The sequence below is a fragment of the Canis aureus genome, chromosome 1, assembly GCF_053574225.1.
Source record: "Canis aureus isolate CA01 chromosome 1, VMU_Caureus_v.1.0, whole genome shotgun sequence".
NCBI lineage: Eukaryota > Metazoa > Chordata > Mammalia > Carnivora > Canidae > Canis > Canis aureus.
In genome coordinates this window covers 116,568,000-116,587,929 of record NC_135611.1, presented here as the reverse complement: position 1 = coordinate 116,587,929, position 19,930 = coordinate 116,568,000, and the positions used below count along the sequence as shown (strand labels likewise).

At 36.0% G+C, this 19,930-nt stretch overlaps 2 protein-coding genes across 13 annotated transcripts in view; one reads left to right on the top strand and one right to left on the bottom strand.

The window, feature by feature from the left end:
* The window catches only part of ZNF829 (zinc finger protein 829), a 76,851-nt gene that overhangs the window by 25,756 nt on the left and 31,165 nt on the right, over positions 1-19,930 (top strand). The window lies entirely within an intron of this gene.
* ZNF568 (zinc finger protein 568) overlaps positions 1-19,930 on the bottom strand; it is an 81,382-nt gene that overhangs the window by 53,110 nt on the left and 8,342 nt on the right. For all 12 annotated transcript variants that reach the window (XM_077897959.1, XM_077897515.1, XM_077898057.1 and 9 more), the window contains 2 exons: positions 4,720-4,846; positions 4,357-4,452 (listed from right to left, as the gene is read on the bottom strand). In XM_077897959.1, coding sequence (XP_077754085.1) covers positions 4,357-4,452; positions 4,720-4,846 — 223 coding nt within the window. The remainder of the gene's footprint in view (positions 1-4,356; positions 4,453-4,719; positions 4,847-19,930) is intronic.

The window sequence follows — 19,930 nt, the reverse complement described above, 5'->3', positions numbered from 1 at the left end:
CTGTCCAAACTAAATCCAGTCCCAAACTGGTAATAACGATGGAGACAGCTTCAACTTTGCATCTAATTGCCAGTCATTCTCTCTCTCTCTCTTTTTTTTTTTTTTTAAGATTTTATTCATTTATTTATGAGAGACAGGCAGAGACACAGGCAGAGAGAGAAGCAGGCTCCATGCAGGGAGCCTGACGTGGGACTCGATCCCAGGTCTCCAGGATCACGCCCTGGGCTGAAGGCGGCACTAAACCGCAGAGCCACCCGGGGTGCCCTAATTGTAAGTCATTCTCATAAGTGCATAAAGAAAGAACAAGGCATATAAATATCCAATGATCACAAGGCAAGCCATCTTTGTTTAAGATATGATTCACTGCATTGATCTAATAGCAGGTACTATCAGTTTATCCTATGTTCATTTCTAGACACTAAAACTACCCTTATCAGCAAATTCAGTTGTGTTTTGCTTTTGTTCTTTCTTCATGGCTGACATACTGTTACCTAAAATAATAATATTCTTCTCTACATCATTAGCTCTATAATGGTTTCTCTAGATTCAACCCCAGGTAACTTAAAATTCACATAATTAGATACTTTTTAATTTTTATATTCAGTTTTCTTCTAAGTCCCTGCCTATAAACAAACGTATTGTAATTTGAGTGCCAACATACATAAGGCAAAACTACAGCTTCAGTGATTAAAAAAAGAGAAAAAAAACCTTAAAATAATTTAAAAAATAAAAAGGGGAAAAAATTGAACTAAATTGCCCATAAAATTTTATAAATACAAAAGAGGGCATGAAGGTTAGCAAAGTTCAGACTTCTCTGACTACACGAGATAACCTAACCTCCATTTCACTTATCCTTTAAAGTCTCCCCTTTTCCAATCATGCTATGCTTAAGTTTTGCCCCATGAACATGTCATACTAATTTTACTCTCCAAACTTTTATGATTTGGTTTTCTTTTAATGTTATGTTTTTCTCATTTTTACTTATTTATTTTATTTATATTAAAAAATATTTTTAGAAAGAGTGCACACACAGCAAGTGGGGGCGGGGGGGGGGAGAGAGAGAGAGAGAGAGAGAATCTTAAGCAGGCTCCACACCTAGTGCAGAGCCCAACAAAGGGCTCAATGTGGGGCTCCACCTCACAACCCTGAGATCATGACCTGAGCCAAAATCAAGAGTTTGGCACTTAACCACTGAGCCACCGAGGCACCCCTGTTCTCATTTTTAAAATAAATCTAAAGAATCTACAAATCTTACAGGAAAACAACTTTAATGCCAAGGTCGCTTAAAATTTTTTTCCAAAAACTTTCTCTATCTTGTTATTCCTTTTATAATCCTCCTCTTAAAATTTTTAAGGTATTTTCTGTCTGATTCCCTTATTTGCTAAAAAACGCTTCATATGCAATTTAAGATTTCAACAATATCTCATGTGACTCTGCCCTTTTTAACCTGACCTGAATAAATCCTCTACATTTACTTTGAAGGTCTTGAAATATTTTATTTATTTATTAAAGATTTATTCTTATTTATTTGAGAGAGAGTGAGCACATGAGCAGGGGGAGGGGCAGAGGGAGAGAGAATCCCATGCAGACTCCTTGCTGAATGTGAGCCCCATGCGGGACCCTGAGACCATGACCAGAGATGAAATTAAGAGGCAGACACTCAACCAACTGAGCCTCTCAGGTGCCCAAAATAAATATTTAAAACAGCAAAAGCAGTAAGAAAAAAAAAATCTCTCCAAATATAGCTCTATACCAATCAATTCATGAGTTATTACATGAAGAATAAGATAGCCCTACTTTTGGTGGATTAAGTCTCAGAAATCAAATATATAACCAGTATGTTTTAAGACTCCAAATCACTGTGGTAGACATAAAGTAGAAAGTTAGGTAAAAAATGGAGGTCGATCTATAATGGCTATGAGTGGTGGGGAGCATTTATTAGAAATTGAGTTCCAAGTTAAATAACAGAACCAGAATAGGTAAGAACCCTCATAATTAAAGGCAAAGATGTGAAGAGTTTCACAACACTAGAGACATTAAATGTTGCCACTCCTGTACTTAAATACTGACTAAAAGGCAGGAACACACCTATGTCATATAGGCACATAAAGGAAAAAGGATCTTTATGTAATTCAGAATGGCTCTGGATAATGTCCAGTGAGGGCTGAGAAAAGAAGTCACATAAAAGACATTTCCTAAAGGAACAGGAAACAAACAATAAAGAGGAGCTAAGGAGATAACAGAATCTTTTAGAGAGGAGCAAAACGAAAGACATTTCCAAGAAGGGTGATCCATGGGATAAAATATACCAGAGGAACTTCCTGTTTCAATATGGTCAAATTAAACATCTCTGTCTCCTCTCCTCTCTCTGCAAATATGAAGAAGAACATAAAGAAAATATATCTTCAGGGAAACTAAAGGCAGCTAAACTCCAACTCCAGAAAATAAAGAGCAGGGGATAGATCGGACCAGGTAGGAAAGAAACATGGAGAATGTGGCTGTTCTCTCCTATCTCAGACAGAAAGCTGAATAGTAACAGAGTTTCCTCCAAACAGGAGGCACACTCTATGGGCAGAATGAATTAGTTATTTTTTGCAACAGTGGGATCCAGATGTATTGGGACTGGTAGCAGGAACATAATGGTCTTCATCTGGCCATACGAAATGGTAGGGAAAACAAAGCTAAATAAGAAGATGCAAACAGTCATTATTCTTATATAAGCAATCTGTTCGCATAGCAGAATAGAAGAGATACTGTATGCAAGAGGAAGCATGCAACTAATAATCTTTGATTCAGAAAAAGTGAAGGGCAAACCAATGCTCAGTACAAAAACTTGAATGATAAAGGAGGCTGGTAAGAGTGACAAGGGCTTCCTATTTACTCAGAGCATTTTTCTGGACAATCTTCAATACTCTTCTGTAAATAGTGGGTCCAGCAAGAAATAACCTCATTTAAAGATGAGTGACAATGATTGTAAAAGGAATCTGCATCAGCTCTATACAATAATGCTAATTAGAACCAAAAAACATGAATATACAAGTTGAAATGAAAAACTGATACTGACTGATCAATAGACCACAAAAGTTCTAAAGATTTAAGGAAAAAGAAACCTACAGGCCTTGAAGGCAAACAAATCAAATAATCTATGAGGGGAACCAATCAGGCTTCAGATGTCTCCATGAAATAGTCAAAGCCAGGAGATAGCAGAGGATTATCTAAAGTCTTCAGGGAACTGTCTACCAAAAAAGTACGGCTCAAGAATTTTACACACAGCCAACTATTAACCAAATAATAAAGGGTAAGAAATATTTTCTTATGTGCAAAAACTCAAGGACTCTAGTTTCCACTAAATTTATAAATTCCATGAGGACAGGACTTTGTTTTGTACACTGTAACATGCTAATGCCCCAAACAGTATTTTACTTTTATTGTTAGAACTATAAATTTTGTCTTTATTGTTACAACATAATCTACAAGATATAAAAAGATAAATGATAAATCTTTCTTTTATATCTTCCACTTGATCGTCGACGTATATATAAAAGCTACTGATTTTTATTTGTTAATTTGATATCCTGCCATCTCACTGGATTCTTTTACTATTTGTTATACCTTTTCAGTTGATTCTCTTGTGTTTTTCAGGAATACAATTTTACCTTAAACTAAAGATGAATTTATAGATTCCTTTCCAATGACAAACTGAAAGCACAGTGATGAAAGCACTGAGATAATGTATAGTACTGATTTTTTTTCTCTTATCTAATACTTAGGTATAAACTTAAGAAATATACAAAAGCTATAAAGGGAAAAGTTGGAAAGCATTTCTGAAGGATACAAAGTAGATATGAACAAAAACAGAGCAAGTTCTTTAATAGAAAATCTCAACATTCTAAAGATGTCAAATCTATGAAAGTTAATTTGTGGAATTAACTTTCAAAATGGAAAGAAACTGAAACAAAATCTAAGTGTGAAACAGACTTTTAAATTATTACACATCTGTGAAATACTGAATGAACAAGGAAATAAAACTAAAACTACAATCACAAAGGAAAAAGAGAGTTTAAGGATCACAGAGGAACAATAATCCTGAAAGTGAGGCTTTAAACAAATTAAAGAAGGTTGGCATCCTGAAATCAGATGGAACTACCAGCCCCTTAAAATTTGGAAAAGGAGATAGTTCCAGTATAGGAACAATATAGTATTTGGAAATGTCATAATAATCCAATCCATTCATACCATTTGTCCCCTTAGAACACTACAGCCTTTAAGAAAATCTTGGAAAATGTGAAATGGTATCAACCACATGAACAATTGTCCTGTGGCTTTCTCATTCAGAGCTGCTTTTTACTTATTCACCTGGACAGTGCCTCCCAAGCATTTCTTCCTCTATCACCCATGGCTCCTCTTCCTGCTCCAACTTGAAGATCACATCTGGTTTGGTGACTTGATAACCTATTATAGGAAACAGCAAAGGACTTGGATGTCAATGCTGAAGACAACCATTGACACCTTGGGCTGAGTCTTAGTGGCTTGAGGGCCCATGAAGGATGAGGACAAAGGAATTTCCAAAGTGAGACAAAGTAATTAGGCTTTACCCTGAATATGAATACATACAATCATGTGAAGAAAAGGAAGGCTAAATTCACCTGGCAAGTTAAAGTCTTCATAAACTTCAAAAATGGAAAGGAATTCCATGAAAAATTGCAAAGCTACCCTTACCCACTGTGACTAGGTTGCTGTAGTTCTCTAGCATCACATCCCGGTACAAGTTCCTCTGAGCAGGTTTCATGTGCTGCCATTCCTCCTGGGTGAGGTCCACAGCCACATCCTTAAATGTCACTGTCTCCTGTAAAACCAATACTAATTAATATGAAGTCATCAAACTTAGATGCAGTGGTCAAAATATGTAAGAACTTATGTAGCTAGTATCCAGGGATCAGAGTTCATTAAGAACTTTTAATCTTCATGTTTACCTAATCTTGTATTACACTGTGAAAGAAAACAAATCATTGTAGAAATATGCTGTAAGATGTTGACTTTTAACTTAGCAAACTTAAGCATTCATCATCTATTATACAGGAAACTGAAGATAATGGTCACTGATTTGTACTGGTTTGTGACAGAATTGAAAGAGTTAGACATGACTCACAGGTAACGGTCTCAGAACCTATCCAAGTGACTGTGTGGCCTAGTGAGAAAGGGAACATGGAGAAAGTTGGGATGGAAGAGAAATAAGGCAGGAAGAATGAGGAGAGGTATGAAAATCTGAATGTGCAAAATTTGAATTTCTATAGAACTTCCAGATGGAAATATCCAATATGCAGTTAGAGGTATGAAGAAAGATAAGAATTAGCCATCAACCTAATATTGACAGCTGAATCCATGGCTGAAGGATAGGAGTAATTGTAGAAAACATACATAGTAAGTAAAGGGCCAAGGACAGAATCAAAAGTCAAGCATCAAAGAAAGGGACTCAGGTTTTTGTTTCTTGTTTATTTATAATTAGAGGATGAGAAATGACAGCAATGTAACAGAGGCCAAGAAACAAATGATAAATTTCTGGAAAAGAATGTTACTTAGTCACATATATCTAACTCTTCCCCTCCATTTAAAAACTTCAATATTCAGATCATGAAATAAGGAAAAAATCTTTAAGGCTCTAAGGAAAAAAAAACACACATATTTCACATTTGGGAGAATTCAGTACAAATGAGGAGTGCCTGGGTGGCTCAATCAGTTAAGTATCTGCCTTGGGCTCAGGTCAGGATCCTAGAGACCCGGGATCAGGCTCCCTGCTCAGTGGGGAGTCTGCTTCTCCATCTCCCTCTGCCCTTCCCCTACTCATGCTCTCACTGAACATATGCATAAGTAAACAAAAATAAAAACAACTCTTAGAGAAAAAGGGGTGAGAATCAGTATCCAGAATTATTACAATATATAAGGTAAGTGTTCAGTTTTTTAAAAAAATTACAACAGGAAAATAAACTGGAGAGGGAAATCCATACACTGATAAAAAGCAACAGAAATTGCTTGTGAAAGGGCTCAGATATCAGGTTTAACACACTAAAACTTCAAAGCATTCATTATAAACATAGCTAAAGAAAACAACAATCAAAGAAAGGACAGTATGTATACTTTTTGGATACAAAGCAAGATAGCTAGATGGTCCCATGAATACTAGATAACTATCAAATCATCCTAAAATATCCCAGAAATAGATCTGAAGATTGGTAGAACAAACTCTACAACTAAAGGTAAAGAGGCCATCAAAGAAAATAGGAACTGTGGAGACACAGATTGGAGAGCCCCTGTAGTAGTGAGGGAGCTGTAGTCACAGAGAAGGGCAAGAGACAGAAAAGCACACAGGGGAGCACATGGGGAAAATAAATCACCACAGCAACTGGCTTGGACAGAGAGGGCCTAAATTTGATGAGTTCTTGCAACCAGTAGACATAAGGCCCAGAGTTTTAAAGGTCAGCATGTGTGGCTCAGGAGAGTTTGGAGGACTTTGGGGCTACTCCTGGAAAAAAGGCAGGATAAACAGACATACAGTGTGAAAAGAGTAATCTGAAGAGCGCCGGGGGCACACAATGGGGAAGTTAGTTGCTCATCTTGCGGTGTGTCCCAGAGAGGCAGCATTTACAGAAAGGCCCACCTGGGAACAAAGGAACTGTCCAACACCATTTTCCTCTCCAATTTATCAGTATAAGCATAGGGCCACCTACAGAAACCAATGCAGTGCCCACACTAGCTACCTAACTTGCTTACACTAAGCCTGCCCCCTCTGTGCTCCAGAAGAACTGCCCTTCCCGGTCATACTTGCCTCAGTCCCAGTTTGGTGGGTCCCTACCCCCAGAAGACCAGCTCAAACCCCTGCAAACATGGTCTCTCTTGACCTGGGAGTACCGTGAGGCCTTAGTTCCTGTGGCAGTGGCAATAGGTCTCATTTCACAAAGAGATTAGAGCACGCCTAGTTAAAACAAACCACATTTGGGCCAGTGACCAAACACTGCCCACAAAGGAAAAGAGAGCCTCTGGAGACAACTGGCCTGAAAGATAAAGCAGCCAAGACACAACAGCAGAGTACAAGTGGCACACATTGAAGACAACTCCTGAAAGCAAGAGACCTTGGGGAACAGGGGACACTACAGAGCAGGACACTATAGGATCTCTTTTTCATGAAGTCATTAATTACCCTCAAGAACAAGAGATGTTGCTGACCTTCCTAACACATAGAAACAGGCACAGAGACTTAGACATAATGGGAAGACAGAGGAATTTGTCTCAGTAGAAAGAACACGACAAGGCAATGGTCAGAGATCTAAGCAAACAGATATAAGTTACATGCCTGATGGAGAATTTTTTTAAGAGATTTTATTTATTTATTCATGAGACACACAGAAAGAGGCAGAGACACAGGCAGAGAGAGAAGCAGGCTCCATGCAGGGAGCCCAACGTGGGACTCGATCCTGGGACTCCAGGATCATGCCCTGGCCCAAAGGCAGACACTCAACCACTGAGCCACCCAGGCATCCCGCCTGATGGAGAATTTAAAACTGTGATCACAAGGATACTCACTGGACTTGACAAAAGAGTGGAGGACATCAGTGAGACCATTAATACAGACAAAAGGAATAACACAGCAGAGATAAAGTACTCAATAAACAAGATGAGAAAAACACTTGGTGGAATGAACAGCAAGTTGGATGAGTAGAGTAATGAATTAATGACCTAGAAGACACAATAATGGAAAGTAATCAAGCTGAACAAAAAAGGAAAAAGAGAATTATGCAAAACGAGAACCGATTAGGAAACTGGGTGACTCCATCAAATGTAGTAACATTTTATTACAGGAGTCCCAAAGGAAGAAGAGTGAGAAAAGGGGGCAGAAAATTTATTTAAAGAAATGATAGCTGAAAACTTCCCTAATCTGGGGAAGGAAATGGATACTCAGATCCAGGAGGCACAGAGAACCTCCAACAAAATCAACAAAAGTAGATCCATACCAAGACATATTGTAATTGAAATGGCAAAATACAGTGATAAAGAAAAAATATTAAAATCAGCAAGACAAAAGATGATAGCTACATACAAAGGAAACCTCATAAAGCTATCAGCAGATTTTTCAGCAGAAACTGTCCAAGCCAGAAAGCTATGGCATGATATATTCAAAGTGCTGAGTGGGAAAAATCTGCAGCCAAGAATACTCTATCCAGCAAAGCTATCACTAAGAGTGAAGGAGCTATCAAGAGTTTCCCAGACAAAAACTAAAGGAATTCATGACCACTAAACCATCCTGCAAGAAATATTAAAAGGCACTCCTTGAGAAGACCAAAAATGACAGTATGAAAGTAAAAAACACAAAATCAGTAAAAATGAGTATTTCTGTAAAAAAATCAAAGAACTCACAATAAAAAGATATAAAAATGACACCATATACCTAAAATATAAGGAGGAGTAAAAATGAATTCAAACTTAAATGACCATCAACTTAATAGACTGCTATATGCAGATGTTACATACAAACCTAACTGTAACCACAAATCAAAAACCACTAATAAATATGCAAAGAATAAAGACCAAGAAAACCAAATATACCACTAAAGAAAACCAGCAAACCATGAAAGAAAGACAAGAAAGAATCAGAGAAAATCTTCAGAAACAACCACAAAACAAGTAATAAAATGGCAATAAATATGTATCTATCAATAATTAGTTTGAGTGTAAATAGATTAAATGTTCCACTCAAAGGATGTAGGGTGACAGAATGGATAAAAAACCAAGACCCATCTATATGCTACCTACAAGAGACTCATTTTAGACATAAAGACACCTGCAGAACGAAAGTAAGGGGATGGAGAAATATTTATTATGCAAATGGATGTCAAAACAAAGCCAGAGTAGCAATATATCAGACAAAATACATGTTATTTTATTTATTTTTTAAAAGAGATTTTATTTATTTATTTGAAGAGATAGAGATAGATAGCAAGAAAGCACAAGCAGGGGGGAAACAGAGAAGCAGGCTCAATCCCAGGACCCTGGGATCATGACCAGAGTTGAAGGCAGACGCTTAAAGGACTGAACCACCCAGGTGCCCTGACAAAATATATGTTGAATGAAGATAGTGATATCATACATCTATTTTGACTACAACACTATGAAACTGGAAGTCAATCACATGAAAAAATGTGGAAAGAGTACAAATACATGAAGGTCAAGTAACATGCTACTAAGCAATAATGAGTCAACCAGGAAATAAAAGAAATTAAAAAGTACAGGGAAACTAATGAAAATCAAAGCACAAAATCTTTGGGATGTAGCAAAAGTGATTTCTAAGAGGGAAGTTTATGGCAATGAAAGTCCATCTCAAGAAGCAAGAAAAACCTCAGATAAACAACCTAACCTTACACTTAGAGGAGCTACCAAAAACAAAAAAATAAAAACAAAACAAAACACAACAAACAAAAACCTAAAACCAGCAGAAGGAAGGAAATAACAAAGATTAGAGCAGAAATAAATGATAAACTACAAAAAAAAAAAAAAAAAAAAAAACCCAGTAGAACAAATAAATGAAACCAGGTTCTGGTTCTTTGAAAAAAAATTAAAGTGATAAACCTCTAGCTAGATTTATCAAGGAAAAAAAAGAAAGGATTCAAACAAAATCACAAATTAGAGAGGGGAAATAACAACAAACGCCACAGAAAAACATACAATTATAAGAGAATATTATGAAAAATTATATGCCAACAAACAGGGCAACCCAGAATAAATTGAGAAATTCCTAGAAACATGTAACCTACAAAAGCTGAAACAGGAAGAAATAGAAAATTTGAACAGACTGAGTACCATTAATGAAATTGAATCAGCAATCAAAAACCTCCCAAAAAACAAAAGTCCAGGACCAGACGACTTCACAGGCAAATTCTACCAAACATTTAAAGAAGAGTTAATACCTATTCTTCTCAAACTGTTTCAAAAAAATTCAGAAGAGGAAGGAAAACTCCCAAATTCATTGAGAGCCTATGAGCCTCGCATTACCCTGATGCCAAAACCAGATAAAGATACCACAAAAAAGAGAACTACAGACCAATATCTCTGATGAACAAAGATGCAAAACCATCAAGAAAATCCTAGCAAACCAAATCCAAAAATACTTAAAAAAAAAAAATCATTCACCATGATCAAGTGGAATTTACTCCTGGGTTGCAATGGTGGCTCAATATTCTCAAATGAATCACTATTACACATCACAACAATGAGGAAGGATAAGAACCACGTGATCATTTCAATATACGCAGAAAAGCATGTGACAAAGTACAACACCTGTTTATAATAAAAATCCCCAACAAAGTAGACTTAAAAGGAACATACCTCAACATAATATAGGCCAAATATGAAAAATCCACAGCTAACATGCTCACATCAGTCTCAAGGGGGAGAAACAACCTTTCCCCTAAGATCAGGAACAAAACAAGGTTGTCCACTCTCACCACTTTTATTCAACATAGTACTGAAAGTCTTAGCCACAGCAATCAGACTTTAAAAAGAAATAAAAGGCATTCAAATTGGTAAGGAAGAAGTACAATTTTTACTATTTGCAGATGATGTGATACTATACAGAAAACCTGAAAGACTCTGCCAAAAATCTGCTAGAACATCTGATAAATGAATTCAGTAAAGTGGCAGGATACAAAATCAATCTACAGAAATCTGCATTTCATACAAGAATAATGAAGCAGCAGAAATTAAGATAATAAGCCCATTTATAATTGCACCAAAAATAATAAAATACTTAGGAATAAATCTAACCAAAGAGGTGAAAGACCTGTACTCTGGAAACTATAAAGTACAAATGAAAGATATAAAAAATGACCAAAGAAATGGAAAGACATTCCATGCTCATGGACTGGAAGAACAAAAATTGTTCAAATGTCTATACTACCCAGGGGGCCCTGGCTGAGTTGGAAAAGCTTGTGACTCTCTATCTCAGGGTCATGAGTTCAAACCCCATGTTGGATATAGTGATTAAAATAACTAACTTAAAAAAATGTCTATATTCCCACAGCTGTCTACATTTAATGTAATCCTGATCAAACCACTAATCAGTTTCATGGAAACAGAACAATAATAAAATCTGTATGGAACAAGAAATAGCTAAAGCAATCTTGAAAAGGAAAAACAGGGGCATTTGGCTGGCTCAGGTGCCAGAAGAACATGAAACTTTTGATCTTGGCTTAAGATGGTGGTGTGGTGGGTGGTGGTGGTGGTTGTGAGTATAGGTTACTTAATAAAATAAAATTAAATAAAAACTTTACAAAAGAAAAGCTGGAGGCATCACAATTCCAGACTTCAGGGTTTCCTATAAAGCTATAGTAATCAAAACAATATGGTACTGGCACAAAAATAGACATATAAATCAACAGAACAGAATAGAAAATCCAGAAATAAATCCACATTTATATGGCCAATTAATCTTTGACAAAGCAGGAAAGAATATCCACTGGCAAAAAGAGTCTCTTCAACAAATCGTGCTGGGAAAACTAGAGAGCAACATGCAAAGAATGAAAGTGGAACACTTTCTTACACCATATAGATAAATAAATTAAAAATGGATTAAAGACCTAAATGTGAGACTTGAAACCATAAAACCCTAGAAGAGAAAACAGGCATTAATTTCTGCCACTGGTGCAGCAATTTTTTCTCAATAGGTCCCTTTAGGCAAAGAAAACAAAACCAAAAATAGACTTGTGCCCTGGTGGCAGAGACATGAAGGCCCTCCCTATGCCTCGTCCCCATCCAATTGGTGTTCTTCCTCACTCTCCTCCTTCCCGTGGAGAAGATGGAGCTCATCCAGAAGGTGAAGCTGGCTGAGCAGGGCAGGTGCTATGACAACATGGCAATTTGCATTAAGGCCAAGACTGAGCAGGGCGCCAAGCTGTGCAACAAGTAGCACAACCTGCTCGCAGTAACCTACACGAATGTGGTCGGGGCTTCAGGTCAGCGTAGAGAGTCATCTGGAGCACAGTGCTGAAAACGGACACCTCCAACAAGTTGCAGCTATTTAAGAACTACTGGGAGAAAGTGGACTTTGAACTGAGGCCCATAGGCATCATAGTATTAGAATTGTTGGACAAATATTTATTAACCAATGTGACTAATCCAGAGAGTACAAATATGTGAATACATGTGAATTTACAAATATGTGAAAATTAAACAACACTCCTAAATAATGAATGGTTGAATAAAAAAATCACAATGAAAATTATTAAATGCTATGAGATGAATGAAAATGACACAATATAACAGAACTTATATGTAATTCCACTAAAGCAAGACTTAGAGGCAAATCTATAGCTGCATTAATGTAATACCCACATCAGAAAAGAATAAAGATTGCAAACCAATACGTTAACTTTTCAACCACAGATACTGGAAAAAGAACAAGCTAAACCCAAAGTAACCCAAAAGAAAGAAATAATAAACATTAGATTGGAAGTCAATAGAATAGAGAATGGGAAAATGATAGAAATACTAGTGAAACAAAAACCTGGTTCTTTGAAAAGATCAACAAAATTAACAAAACTTTCATTTGACTGATCTAAAAGAGAGAGAGAGAGAAGACTCAAAACACTAAACTCAGGAATTAAAAAGAGGAAACATCACTACTAACCTCAAGGAAATAAAAAGGATTAGGGGGGAATATTTTACATAACAGTATGCCAGCAGATTAGATGATTTACACAAAATAGACAAATTCCTGTTTGTTTGTTTTTTAAGATTTTATTTATTTATTCACGAGAGACACAGAGAGAGAGAGAGAGAGAGAGGGGCAGAGACAGGTAGAGGAAGAAGCAGGCTCCATGCAGGGAGCTTGACGTGGGACTCCATCCTGTGTCTCCAGGATCACGCCCTGGGCTGAAGGCGGTGCTAAACCACTGAGCCACCCAGGCTGCCCAAAATAGACAAATTCCTAAAAGACAAAACTAATGAACCCGAATCAAGGAAAAAAAACTAAATATATCTATAACAAATAAAGACATTGAAAGAGTAATCAAAAAACTACCCACAAATAAAAGCTCAAGCTCAGTGGCTTCACTGTATCCTACCAAACAACAAAGAAAAATTAAAACCAATTCTTCACAAATTCTCCCAAAATAGAAGAGAAAACACTCAGTATTACTCTGATACTAATATCACCTAAGACAAAAAAAAGAAAACTACAGGCCACTATCTCTCATTAATACAAAAGTAAAAATCCTCAATAAAACACTAATAAATTTCATCCAACAAAATACAAAAAGGGAAAATAGATTTTTACAGCAACTTTATTCATAATTGTCAAAACTTAAAAGCAACCAAAATGTCCCTTAGTAGGTGAATGGATAAACAGTGGTATATCCAGATAATGGAATATTATTCAGTGCTAAAAAGAAATGAACTATCAACTCATAAGAAGACATGGAGGAACTTTATTGTGCATATAACTAAGAGAAGCCAATCTGAAAGGCTAGTACCGTATGATTCCAACTACAGGACATTCTGAAACAGGCAAAACTATGGAGACAGTAAAAAAGATCGCTGATTGCCGGGAATTGGGGGAGGAGTGGACCAATAAATAGAGCACAGGGGATTTTTAAGTCAATAAAAATACTCTGTATGATACTATAATGATGGATACATGCCATTATACACTTATCCAATTCCATCAAATGGGCAACATCAAGAGTGAACCCTAATGTAGACTATGGATTTGGGTAATTATGATGTCAATATAAGTTACATAAATTGTAATACCTCTATCAGTTCCAGTGGGGAATATTGATAATGGGTAAGCTATGCATGCATGGGGGCAAGGAGTATATGGGAAATCTTTATACTTTCAACTCTGCTGTGAACCTAAAACTATTTTCATATGGCATGATTTTGAACATAGAAAAATCTAAGGAATCTATGAAAATTCTATTAAAACTAATAAACAATTAATAAACAATTTCTGCAAGGTTGCAGAATATAGGATCAACACAAAACCTCAATTGAATTTCTAGACACAGTGAGCATCCAAATATGAAATTAAGAAAACAATCCCACTTACATTAGCATCAAAAAGAATAAAATACTTAAGGATAAATTTAACAAAATATGTGTCAAACTTACATTCTGAAAATTACAAAATACCACTTTAAAAACCTAAAAACAAAAAAAGAAAGACATCCCATGTTCATGGATTATAAAACTTAATATATAGGAGATAGGTATGTTGAAAGATGATGACAAATATGGAGGATGGAGAATGAAGCCCTAATCTAAAAACTATACTCATTGTTGAGAAACCACAATACAAAGAAAAACCAAAGGCACAAGTGAAAAAAAATTTTGAAGGAGTGAAATAAAAAGAGATATTATGACAATGTTAAAAAACAAAAAAACAAAAATAAGGGTGTAAAAATTATAACCTTGGATTAGGCAATAGGCTTTTAGATATGACACCAAAAGTGCAAGCAACAAATGAAAAAAAATATACATCAAAAAATGTAAGAATTTTGTGCTTTCAAGAACATCATCAAGAAAGTGAAAAGACAACTCATAGCCTTCACTGGGGCTGTGGGCTGGGCTCATCATGTCTGCTCCTCATGTGTTCATTCAGGTGAAAGGGCAGCTTCCTGGGGCAAGCTCTTTACTTGACTTGGTTCATGTACTCCAGTGATTTGCCAAGGCCAGTTAACCTGCATCCCAAGGCAGAGCCTGAACCTACACAGTCAATGTGCAGATTCCAAGCATAAGAATAAATGCCTGTTGTTCTACTGGCAAAGGAAGCAGAAAAGTGGAATAGACATCTGATTAACATATACCTAACTAAAAAAATTTTCAACATACTAGGATTTCAAAGTGGAGCTAGATTTAGACATTTTTCCTGGTTAACAGTGAGGCTGTAGAGTCTGACATCAAAATTTACAGGTTTTAAAATTTACTAATTGTGCAACCTCAACAGTAGCCAAATTTGAGCCTCAGTTTCCTCATCTGTAAAGTGTCATTTCCTCAATGAGTTGATGTAAAAACTAAAGAAGACAAAAGATGAGAAGCACTTAGAACTAAGCTTAGGACCCACTAATCATTCAATAAATTTTACAACTAGATAATCCCTATGGAATATAAACCATAACAAAGGAAAAACAACAGAAAACATATTTTCCACTAGTTCTATAAAAAATTAGCATTAAAACATCTTTTCCATTAAGTTTAGTGAATGAGCACAAATCTCATAGAAAAAAAATTACATTCCTGAAAAACCTATAAAACAAGTAACAGAAGACCTAGAAGTAAATATGGGTTAATTTCTGACTGTATAAAATGATGAATCAGGGGTGCCTGGGTGGCTCAGTTGGTTAAGAATCTCCTTTTAGGGGATCCCTGGGTGGCTCAGTGGTTCAGCAACCGCCTTTGACCCCGAGCGTGATCTTGGGAGTCCTGGGATCGGATCCTGCACTGGGCCCCCCGTGCCTGGGGCCAGCTTCTCCCTCTGCCTCTCTCTCTCGATCTATGTCTTTCATGAATAAATAAATAAAATCTTAAAAAAAAAAAAAAAAAGAATCTGCCTTTAGCTCAAGCTCAGGTCATGATCTTGGGGTCCTGGGATTAAGCCTTGTGCCCTCCTCCCTACTCAGCAGGAGGCCTGCTTCTCCCTCTCCCTGCTTGTGTCCCGTCAAATAAATAAATTTTAAAAAATCTTTAAAATGATGAATCAGGGGACACCTGGGTGGCTCAGGGGTTGAGCGTCTGCCTTCAGCTCAGTGCATGATCCTGGGCCTCCTTGCAGGGAGCCTGCTTCTCCCTCTACCTGTGTCTCTATCTCTCTCTGTGTCTCTCATGAATAAATAAAATCTTTAAAAAAAAATGATGAATCAGTGCTTTAGAAGAGGCAACTTTTCCAAGATATTAGCTCTCTTTACGTTGTTAAAAATGCCATATTAGTAACAAGGAATAAAGGGGGTTGAACTTTAAAAAAGCATAAATTCAAAGTTTGTGTCATTTAAGTTCTATTCCTTCTCCTGTCAGAAGAACCAAGAAGATGCGTATCCCTCTAGCCTTAACATTTCCAAGGTTCTCCCTGGTATTACACTACTTTCCTTTCCTTCGTTTTTAAGATCTTAATAGGGCAAATCTTTTTAAAAAAGTTTACAGTAAGGGCATAAAGGCAATTACATATCAGTTCTGTGATATGACTGGCAACTTTTTCTAAAAAGGGATTTTTTCTTAAAGTACGAATATTAAATATTTCTTTAAAAACTTGGAGCATGATGTATTTTTTCATATTTTTCTTGGATATTTTATATTCTTATTTTGCAAATATATTCTAGACTCTGGTTGAATAGACTTGCCTTATACTAAGAAAAATATTTACAATCTTTTTTTAAAGATTTATTTATTTGAGAGACAGCACATGCACAAGGGGGGATGGGCAGAGGGAGAAGGAGAGGGAGAGAATCTCAAGCACACTCCCCACTGAGTGTGGAGCTGGTTGTGGGGATTGATCTCAGGAACTTGAGATCACCACCTGAGCAGAAACCAGGTGCCCCAAAATATTTAGAATCTTTATTCAGATAAGTCTAAAGATTTAAAAGAAGTTATATTAGTTTAATAATGATGGATCCTATACAAAAATTGTGTTTTAAAAATGTACTTATTACACAGCTATTAGAAATGACAAATACCCACCATTTGCTTCAACGTGGATGGAACTGGAGGGTATTATGCTGAGTGAAGTAAGTCAGTCGGAGAAGGACAAACATTATATGTTCTCATTCATTTGGGGAATATAAATAATAGTGAAAGGGAAAATAAGGGAAGGGAGAAGAAATGTGTGGGAAATATCAGAAAGGGAGACAGAACGTAAAGACTGCTAACTCTGGGAAACGAACTAGGGGTGGTAGAAGGGGAGGAGGGCGGGGGGTGGGAGTGAATGGGTGACGGGCACTGGGTGTTATTCTGTATGTTAGTAAATTGAACACCAATAAAAAAAAAAAAAAAAGAAATGTTAGAATCAAAAAAAAAAAAAAATGTACTTAAGTCCTGTTTCAGGCCACATTAATATTTTAAAGGTTTTTTTTTTCTCCTATATATCTCAGATACTTTTTTTCTTTATGGTTTTGTTTCTACTCTTACCATCTTCCATTTTATTTTTCAGCTGGTTGTGGTTTATATACAGAATGCTATTGGTTTTTGCATAAATTTTGTGTCCATACTGGATTCAGTTTTTTCTCTTCAGCTGCCCATATATTTATCATCTAGCTGTCATAATTTTGCATGCACCTTCCCAATTTTTATCTCCTATTTTTTCTCTTTGTTATATCCCTAGGCATATAGAAATACAGTAAATAAATGCAGTAGCATGGACAATCTGGTTGTGTTCTTGACTTTAGTGTCTCATTTTCCCTAGTAAACAGGGTGTTGGCTTTTAGCTTATAACGTGTAGAAAAACTGTTAACAATATTGTGTTAAGAAAGTATCCTTTTACTCCTATTTTATAGATTCTATTTTTTTTTTTTTAAGATTTTATTTACTTATTCATGAGAGACACAGAGAGAGGCAGAAACAGGAGAAGCAGGCTCCATGCAGGGAGCCCAATATGGGACTCGATCCCAGAACTCTGGGATCACCCTGAGCCAAAGGCAGACACTCAATCGCTGAGCCACCCAGGCGTCCCTGTAGATTCTTTTAAAATCTGAAGTTCTGGGCAGCCCAGGTGGCTCAGTGGTTTAGTGTTGCCTTTGGCCCAGGGTGTGATCCTAGAGACCCGGGTTCAAGTCCCATGTTGGGCTCCCTATATGGAGTCTCCTTCTCCCTCTGCCTGTGTCACTGCCTCTCTTTCTGTGTCTGTCATGAATAAATAAAATCTTTAAAAAAAAAAAAACTGAAGTTCTGATTTTAAAAAAATTAGTAGCTCTATGAAACTGATTCTTTTAATACGATGAATTATATTACTAGATTCCCTTAACTTGAAACATCTTAGTGATAGAAAAGAATATTTCACTCAATTCTTCTCTAGCCTATAAATTCTTTGCAATTCCAGTTAAAATCACAACAGGATTTTTTTTCCTTTAGAACTAGATAAACTGATTCTAAAATTCAAGTAGAGATATAGGGGTCCTAAAGTAGCTAAAATTTTTCTGAAAGACTAGCAACAACATATATGTGGTGGGAAGTGGAGAAATCCTTGCCTAAGCAACAGGGTTATTTTAAAGTTACAGTACTTAAAACAAGAAAAGTACAGTACTGGTACAAATGTAGACAAACAGATTAAAGAAACAGAATAAAAAGCCTAGGAACAATTAAGCATGTACATGATAAGGGTGGCATCACAAAAGAAATACCTATTTAACAATGGTGTTGGAATTGGTCTTCTACATGTAAAAATAATTCTGATGATAGAATTATCAGTAAATGCTTACTTAAAATCAATCACAAAATTAAATTCCAATTAGACTAAGACTAAATATGATAAAGTTTTGAAAACAGACTATCTTTAAACCTAATATTATGAAAGATATCTTAGAACAGACCAACATTAGCAACTCAGGAAAGAAAGAACTATTAAATACTGATGCTGTATATTAATGTTGACTGAATTCTTATTGTGTGTACATATTTATCATGTGCTAAATATAACCAACCAAATTTAAAGTGTCTATACAACAAAAGATACCTAATACCATAAATGTGGCAGATTTGCAGGTTACCTATATAAATCCTATTGCCAAGAAAAGCATTCTCAAAATTCCCTAATTTCAAGTAGAAAAGGGAAAACAATATAAAATGAATGAATAACATGAACAGTTAATTGGCAAAATTTGCATTCCTTCACTCAGGAGTGGGCTTCAATCTCTATAGTATCATAGTGTAACCTTAGAGTTACTTTGTATGGGTTTGAATTCTGGCTTTATTGCACACTTCATGCATGAAGTTATGCCAGCTTTTTAACCTTTGTGCTTTAATTCCCTTCTTTGTAGGTTTTTCTACTTGTAGTCTATTCACATATAAATAAAAGCTGCTGTGGACTATATTTATATCCAGGAACAGTGACAGTCCATTTCTATTTGATAGTCCAAAATATCTGGCTCTTGTATCTGACATCTGACAGGAATTGTTATGAATTTTTTGACAGCTAAGAGTATTCCATTTGTGTAGATTACAACTCTTCGCCTTGATCTCTAGCTTTTTACTATATAAAGAAAATGCATGTGTGAACTACTTATTTGGAATCCTCTTATAAAAGATGATTACCCACCAATTCAAAATACATCTAAAAAAATGTGTATGCAAATCTGAATGTTTCTTTTTGACATTAGTATTTTAAGATACTTTCTGACCACTTTTATTCCAACTGCCTCTTCATGTTCTTCACATAATTTTCTATTTTCTTAACTATTAGTTTTTAAGAATTATTAGTATATTTATGTTATATGTATTACAAAAACTATTCCCAGTTTTGCCTTATTACAGTGTTTATGGTAGTTTTACTGAAGGGAAAGATTAACTGTATGAACCCAAATCAGACATCTTCACGTTTATCTCATTGGTTTCATATGTTAAACTAAAAAGGCAAGTCAATGAATATAGCCAACACATCCCAAGGCCTTTTCAGGTAGGAAGGATTTCTATGGCTAAGAATTATTAACAATATTTACTATTTATGGAGCACTTATTATGTACATTTAACCCTCCCATTATTCCTATTGGATAAGTATGATTATTATCCTCATTTACAAACAATGTAAATGAGGCCATAGCGATTAAGAAACCTGCCCATAATCATGCACTTCGGAAGTTGCTGGGCCTAGATTTGAACCCAAGTCTCTATAAGCCTAGAGAACCACTCAGCCAACAGGAGAAATAATCTCAAGAACATGATCGTACTCCAAAAGAAGTGTGT